This window comes from Trachymyrmex septentrionalis, unplaced genomic scaffold (assembly GCF_001594115.1).
Source record: "Trachymyrmex septentrionalis isolate Tsep2-gDNA-1 unplaced genomic scaffold, Tsep1.0 scaffold7, whole genome shotgun sequence".
Taxonomy (NCBI): Eukaryota; Metazoa; Arthropoda; class Insecta; order Hymenoptera; family Formicidae; genus Trachymyrmex; species Trachymyrmex septentrionalis.
In genome coordinates, this window is record NW_017305884.1 from 4,335,480 (window position 1) to 4,344,300 (window position 8,821).

Genomic DNA, 8,821 nt, shown 5'->3' on the forward strand with positions numbered 1-8,821 from the left:
TCATTCACAAATCTAGCGCGTTCTCATTCGTATTTAGCACTATCTTTCTTTCATTATCTTCTTTCATTGTATTTCAAAAAAATATCATTCATTATGTTCGAATATTAACAATATTTGATTTCTCTAGAAAATATATAATATATAATAATTGACGTTTTTTTTTGTGACAAAAAAGAAATAATAATGTTGGTATATTTTGCAGATTAAATCCCCGTGCTAACCCGTGCTGACTTTCAACCCGTGCAAACATTTTGCCATAGCACCATGGATTTTGTCATATAAATCTCCGATTTTGAGAGTAACCAAATCTTCTCGTACAGATAATTGACACGCGATGGTGCCTTTTATAATTAGCAAAACAAAACTTATACCTATTGAGTCGCGGAAAAACACCAGTTACTATAATAATTTTTTAAATTTCTTGGGGATATACGGCACGGCACGGCCGTCCGTGGCGAGCAGATTACTATTCTAAATACGGGATCTTTACAACCTGGGAGTAACAATAAGTGCAATTTTATGTACAATAGTCTCTATCACTGCTGTGGATTTGTTCAGCGCGGCGTCTGCGCTTTACAACTTCGAAATGGCGTCCTTACAAGGCTTTACTTACAATCTGCGTGGCCAAACCGACCGATGATTTTGATTATTATCCCGTTGGATAGCCCAACGGCCCAATGTGATTTCTCGCGGGATTGCTGACGGACATCGCGAGCGCATATTTGTTTCATTTTCACGGTTAAGAGTCTTCATGCGTGAAACAATAATCGTCTATCCCGGGATCACTCCTCCTGTCAAACGTGGTCGCCCCAAACAGTCACCGTCTTGGCACGATCGACAGATGCCAAGTACGTGCCGTGTGGATGCCAAGACACGGCCGTTACCCCTGTCCTGTGTACATTTAAATGGCAAAAATAGATTAGTAATCATTGCTAAAGCATTCTTTGACGTTCTTTCAACTCATTAACGTAGCGAATAGTAATTTCTTCATTTTTCGTTTAATAGTGTCTTTTCAGTACGGCATACCCAATTTTTTTCAATGTTTCTTTAATACTTTTTCTATTGCATATATAACTTCTTTACTCGTATTAACAAAGATAGATATATTTAATGCTTGATACCGTTATGTTTATTAATGTCTTGTTTCGATTGAAAACAAATTGTTTACAATATATTCATTTTTGTGAAAATTATAACTAATCGAATTGGATTGGTTGTATCATATCCAAGTATCCTGTTTTTATAATGTTTTAATGATTAATTATCTTTATATTGGAATCCCAATGGAAAAAATCTCAATGACTGCGTTAACAAAGAAAACAGTTTTTTAACTATTGTAAAAATTTTTAACATGATTTGTTTATACATTTCGATTAGTGAGAAACTTATAGGCAAGATTAATCATATTAAATAATGTTACAACAGTTGCAGAGCTGCTTTCTTTGCTGAACGCAGCTAATCACCATTTTTGAAGTATAAATATATCGACAAATGAAAAATTTTATAAAAAATACATAGTATGGAATTATTATTTGTGTACATATAGTATTAAATTAGACTGCATCAATGATCTCTTAAGCATATACATATTTTAGTAAATATTTGTTTTTAATCATAAAAATACAGATAGATTAGAAACTTTTTCTAATATTATTTATTGAAACATAGTTGGTGTTATCTCGAAAACTTTGTTTGAAGAAATAAAAAATTAAAATTGTGATGCTTAATATAGATGGTGCTGAATAGATGAAATAAACTGAAAGGAATTTGCCTACCAATATCGAATATAAAAGTTTATCTCAATGAAAGAGATTTTTCTATTCAAACGAAATCAGTTTGTTTAGATATCTTTCAAAAAATGAAATATTTTCAAAATTTATGAAATGTGATCAAATTTATTTAATTATTTATGTCATTTTTAATTGACGAATTGCTGTAAATATCACGATTATGATTATTTAGTTATTATATATTGCAAATACATATGTATTATATTGATAGTCATTGTATAAAATTGTAAATTTTATTAATGTGATTGACTTCCGGTGCTTCGACCGATAGATGCAAAGAGAAAAAAGACAAAAGAAAAAATTGTAAGCCAATGGCTCGATTTGTACAAGCGCATTTTTATGAAATTGTGAATCGGTATATATAGAGCAGCGAGTTTTAAACAGCTACAGCCAAAAGCTTTCAGAGGCAGCTTTTTCCGTTTTCATCTCCTAACTTTTGTCTGGTGAATCTAATTTCCTTGGGCGCGACCCAGAATTATTTTGCCGCCGCTCGTAAGGGTCTTTCAATTATTTTGCTATTTTTACGAAAACGCCTCGTACAGCGTAAAAGGCAAACAGGAAAACGCTTGGGAATGCTGTATGTCGCACGTACGATGAACTCTTGAACCTTATGCAATTTAATTCTTCGTCTTTCCTCCCTGAAGAGCGTTGTGACGTGAGAGAAATAAAATGGGAAATGGAACGATCGTAGTAATGAACAACGAATAGGTTAAATATAAATATGATTTGCGTATAGCGGCTGGAATTTTTACATAGAAAAATTCGCGACCGCTTAAATCGTTTCGTTAAAGATTCCATTTGAACGTGGTGGAATATATAGCGCTACGTAATTTTCTGTCCGAGCGGCTGCGCTCGTGCAGCGAAAGGTCTATAAAACCTGAAATCCCGAGGGTGATTCGCAGGGCTTGGTGGAAATCATAAAAGGGTGTTTCTGTGCGAGGACAAACGTGCTGAAAATGGCATGCCTCCTGCCGTTCCCGGTTTCTAGCTATCCTGTTGAGAAATCCTTCACGAACGCATACGAATCAAGTGAATATTTTTCGCAAGGATAAAAAGCCAGATATGGAGGCACCCTGGAGGAGAGGAATCAGCTATAAACCTATGATTACAATTTTTATGAGTAAGCAAAAAATTCTAGATGCTTTCGTGACGAGCCTGTTAAAACTGCACAAACCAGAATTTACATTTTACGAAATGTAATGAAGCAACGCTTCGTTTTATTAGGTCACGAATTTTAGTATTACGATCTTTTTAAAGATATTCTTTATGGATTAAACATTTTTCCAAAATTTTTCAGCCACTCAATTATCTCGTAATAAAACGATAATCTCGTCAAAGTTTTGCATGCGGTTTTTGTAGTGTTTCATAAAAAATAATTCGATAACTGCGTATATTCAGCGATGCAATAAATTTACAGTAACGATACAATGAATAGAGAAATTCTAGAAATTCTAGCTTTCGCATTTGTTTGTAATTCTATGAATAACAAAGTGTATTTAGTAGAATAGACGGATAGAATAGTAATCGAATTGAATGACTGATATTCATTCACGATAGCTCATATGAGATTGCCAATTGTCGCTGTTATTTTCAGTGAATCGACTCACACATCAATTCTTTGTGAGAAACCAACCCAACGTCCATCAGTTTCTCATTATATAATTGATGCGTCGATTATATCCGTATAGTGTAATGAAAGACAATCTGATATTCCATCGTCATTGTTTAATCAGTACCAATACAATGAGAGAGAATACGCGATAGTTCGCTATCATTATTTGGAGAATTAGGCGGGAAATTAAACGTAACGTTTAACTAATTTTCCGACTATACATTAATGAAGTTTTGCGATGTGTAGTACATATTACAAGTTTGTTTTTCATTGTTCACAATGAACATGAAAATGAGATGTCTGCAGATAGTTAATTTTATATTGTAATTTTATGATTAATGATTTTGTAAGAGTATGATTATACATTTTAATTCGTAAATCAAGCAAAGTATATGTAGAACTTTACATATATATTTGGTCCAGTAGAAGTAACTTGCAGATTGTGCATTCAGGAGTAGAATCGTGTCATTCAGTGTAATACGTTAAGCGAAGAATACGTAGAAACGTGGTTAAGCCGTAAAAAGCGACGTATCGTTCTGTCACGGTTTGACTGTCGCGTTTATTCCCGCGCGAGGTTAGTTGCCCGTCAGGAAAAGCGAGCTTATGCTGCGGTGAAACAACAACGTAAGGGAAGAAAAAGCGTTGCCCGACGAGTGCGTCGCGACGACCGCCCGTCGAGTACGCCGTCGTCGCCGTCGCCGTCGAACGTAGCCAGCGTCGTCGCTTAGCAGGAACGATATTTCTAAAAGCAGCGTGCTCCGTATCCGGGATACCTTTGCGAATAGCTACCTTGGTGGTGTATATTGCGAGCGTGATAAAGGAGACCTATCCGTTCTTGCCGAAGGAGCTTGGAAATAAGCTTTCGCGAACGATGTTTCCACTCTCTTCCCTGCGCCACTTTCGCCTCCGCCTCCTCGCATCTCCCCTTGTCGTTCCATTCCACCCACTCATTTTTTTCATCCAGCCGCAAAGCTAACGCGAGAGACAGATAGTAAAGGATCGAGAACGAGAGAGGAAAAGATTTTTATGAAAGAGGAAGAGGAAGAGAGAGAGAGAGAGAGAGAGAGAGAGAGAGAGAGAGAGAGAGAGAGAGAGAGAGAGAACGTAGGAATATATGAGAAAGTGTGCAATGGATGAGCTACGTGAGATAGACGTGGCAAGAGATGGACGGAACGTTACGAGTCTTCGAAATGTACGCTGCGAGAGCATTTTTATCCGTCGTTCTTGCAAATGACAGAGTTAACATACAAACGCCGGTAAAGCCTCATATTCAGTCGACGTATGGTAAAGGGAGGAAAAGATTAGAAAGGCTAGTAATACGTTCCTGGGAAAAGCGAAAGGAAGAGGAGAGCCGTATACGAAGAAGAGAGCGAGAGGAAGCGGATGAGAAGTGAAGAAATAAAGAGAGATGGAAAGATGGAGTGATTGTGGATTTTAGATTTTAACCCGAGGCGATAGAATATGCGAAGCGTAAGAGGATTATAGCGAAAGAGCGTCAGGAAGAATAAAGGGGCGAAATGGTGGAGGTACCATTTAACGCGGAAAGAAACGCGACGCTGAAAGGATCAACGCTGCCCGTACCACCGTAAAGATGCAGCTCGTTTGTCGTCGGACGCAGGGGATAATTAAAATAATTATCCCTCATTGTGGATGCACACAACGTCGGTTTACAATAATTAGATCGTGGCGATTTACCGATAATGAAATCGGGATGAGATCTCCCGCGGAATTTCATGTTCGAGACCGCAGTGTTCACTGTGATACACTGAAGAACAAGAGAGACTGAAGTGCAAGAGGCGTCACGAAACGATTATCGAGGGAACATAAAGGCGTTGGCATTTGTGATCGCATATCAATATCGATTCGATTAATTTTTTATACGGTGTTAATCGAATCGGAGGCCGTACAAATAATATTAACTTTAGTATTTGATTAATGACGATATTACTCGTCATAAAATAATATAATTGTAACGTATTGTATATTGCACATTGCATTATTTATCATTGTGTTATTGAAGCCAAATTTAAACACGTTATTATTAGTAAAATCTCAATGAAAATAGATTAACGAGTAATACACAGGCATAAGTATTGCTGAAACAAATTATTTTTTATAGTTATGTGTTATGAATAATTATTTAATCGATAATCAAATGAGAATAGCAACAATGTAAAATATTATAAGCATCTCTAGAACCGATCGCAAATTTCTCATGAGTATTTCTCATCATAAATTCGATAGATCGATATTATTAGATATTATTAGATATTCTTCCATCACGTTTCTCGCATATATTACACATCATGTAATATGTCTATGTAAAATGATGTGTACCACCTGTTGACACAGCGATGTACACTCAAAGCGATAAATTCCGTGTGGGAGCAATAAAATGGGGATCTTAACGTACGTAACACAGAATATAATAATCAGACGTATAAGAATGAATGAACGAAAGCAGGCTCGAGGGGCTCGAGATTTTCATGCAGAGGGCTGTTGTTAGGAAAAGGAATGAAACATGATGCAGCAGGGAATTCCGCTCCGCACGTTAATCCATCACTTACGAACTCGCTCTGACGCAAAAACGCGAATCCACCACTGCAAGATGAGATAATTTTGTTTTGCACATGAAAATATAAGAGGTTTGCGGGACAGTATTGTGGTAAAGCAAAAACGAATAATGTAATTTTATAAAATCGCGTACCTAATTGAGACCATGGCCGGGATAGCGGTCTGTAATCTAAAACCATGTTTTGAAAACTGCATATTATAAAAAGCAATTGAACGTCCGTGTTTGTAAATGCAATATACAGTAGGTAAAAACCCGGTACAATGGGAGCTAGCGGAATACTGAGTACCAATTTTTATATATAAATAAAAATAAATTGAGAGAAATTGATTTAATATCAAAAGTAGTCATGGAGATTCCTCAATGCGCCGTATACCGATAAAATCTGTTCACCTGACCGTAAACAATGCCGAATATATATGACGTAAAAAAACTAATGGTTTATTGAACTATATTGTCGGCCGGATACAATACATCAGGCGTGACCATAAAATCGTAATATCGCTATAATATCTCCCCTCTCTTTTTCTCGTTTTTTCTTTCTTTTTTTTTTCAAAACGAATATTCAACGGAGTGCAGCGAAAACAAAGCGACTCGGTCGCGGGATGTTTAGCTTTACAAAATGCGACAATTTCGCGAGTATCTCTCGGCTAATTATCCAAACGGTCGTGAATCCTCACCATCAATCTATGTGGTCGCGAGTGCTCGCTCGACCACAAACAGTGGCGCTTAATGGCGCGCTCATTCGCAAGACACCCTGTGATTCGTAGGGATGGAGGAAGGGGCAAGAAGAGGAACGAGCGACAATACAGGCGACGATTAGATCGGCGTTATTCTCGTAGCAAATGATGCGAAACGATGACACGACGACGACGACGACGACGGCGGTGGTGAATATAATTGTCGTTAAAGATGAGGAAAGCTTCGCGTTCGGTCGCCGCGTATACCTATCGCAATGCCGCGGCCTTACGCGAGAGCTCCTCGACAGCTTGGCTTTCGATGATTGCCAAGAACGCAGCCTCGCGTGAAGAATCCCGGAAAAGCAGCAAGCAGGGCATTAAACGTCATTAGCACTCTCGACGTTGCCTCGATTGATATCACGAGAACGTAACGATACTGTGCGGCTCTGTATTCTTAAACATGCGATAGAAAACGGATATAAACAGGAATATTTGTCGGACCCCGTCGTTTCCCACGTCCTTCCGTTTACGATACGATAATCTCTCGCACGGCGAGATCGCTTTCTTTCGCTGGATTTTTAGGTTGTCGTTTTAGGTTTAGGTGCTATTAAGCTTCATGCATTTTGAAGTTATAAGGTAGTTCAAATATTAACTTAAACTTTAGCTCGCCTTGCTTATCACCGTCGTTCTAAGTAGAAAGTTTTAAGTTACCGTGTGACAGCTGTGATTATTAATCAGTGACAACTTTTTTAATTCTTCCCTCGAAATTATATTTCCGCGGATTAAAATTAGGATGGATTTTATTTTGTACACTAGTTTTATTACGTTAGCGTGTAAATTATAGATATTTCAAAATTTTATAAATGTTAAGGATCGGCTAATCATAATAAGTGGCTATTAATGAACGCTGTATTGAGTCATAAATTTCAGATGTATTGCCTAGCACAGGCAAAGCACGAAAACAATTCTGAATTTCAAAAGAAGCCTGAACGTAATCGAACTCAGCGACAAATGGATTTATGATTGGTCGAAATGTGTGGAAATGTGGTTACGGTGAAAAAATTAGTTCCCATAAATTTTGCTGGCATATTCGAATACGCGTCCGTAGTTTCCGAAACCAGATTTTATTCGTTATGGTCGGCTATCGAAAATTCGCTGTAATTCTGTAGAAATTCCTCCTGTTTAAACGACATTATTGAAAGCATGTCGTTACAAGCTGTGTTTGTATCATTTAATTAATGTCAGACGTATTAACGTATGGAGGACATTTGTCACAATTCATTTGTCATATTTGAATAAGCTCGTCAATATTTTATTGTTATTAATAAATCATAAAAGGATAAATTATATTAACATATTGAAAATATATTATAATGAAATTATTTTACAACTAAAAATATGTAATATACGCGATACATACAATGCGAATTCATTTATGATATTTGATTATTAATACTTTTAGAGAAATTGTAAAAGCGTGTTTAATATGTAATCATGAATTGAGTAAAATACAAAGTAGTTATGTTGCTAAATTATCTGAAGAGAGTTTAGTACATGTTCGCCGGGCGTTTTCGATTCATGTTTGACGTTCGACGTCTTTGGAGACGTATTCAAAAGCAGCAACTGTAGTGACACTAGCGAAATTCCCAGTAGTATGCTATTCCAAGTTTGCATTCGCCATGTCTTGGTCCGAACTTCACTTTCACCCACAAAGTGAGGTACATGAATGCACGATAGTTTAAACACTGCCGCTTTGGACTCCGTGAATAACTATTGCTGTACGCTTTAACTCTAAGTTCGTATTCCCACTCCTATACATTAGCAATTTGCGTTAACTTCGCATTTCGTCGTTGACGAGTTTTACCCTAATGAGGGAAAAGTCATAGCGTATAGACAATATATTGTGAAATGCTCACCATTGAAATTTGAAAACATATGTGCAAAAGACAGATGTAATATATACTATAAAAAAAATTTTAATTAAAAAATAAAAGTATTGTATATTACATATCAAGCTTTTGATGCTGAATATTGAATATTGAATATTTAATATTTAATATTTAATATTGAATTAAAAATAATGTTTATAATGTGCATAAAAAGAATTTTTCATATTTTAATTCCGATTATTTTCAAGAGAGCTTAAAAGGATATTTTGAAATTTAAA

General features: G+C 36.5%; 1 protein-coding gene across 1 annotated transcript in view; it reads right to left on the bottom strand.

Annotated features, from left to right (window-relative positions):
- Window positions 1-226: 226 nt before the first annotated feature.
- The window catches only part of LOC108753574 (autophagy-related protein 16-1), a 424,436-nt gene continuing 415,841 nt past the window's right edge, over window positions 227-8,821 (bottom strand). The window contains exon 13 of the mRNA XM_018495271.1: window positions 227-891. Within this exon, the coding sequence (XP_018350773.1) occupies window positions 795-891 (97 nt within the window). The 3' untranslated portion in view covers window positions 227-794. The remainder of the gene's footprint in view (window positions 892-8,821) is intronic.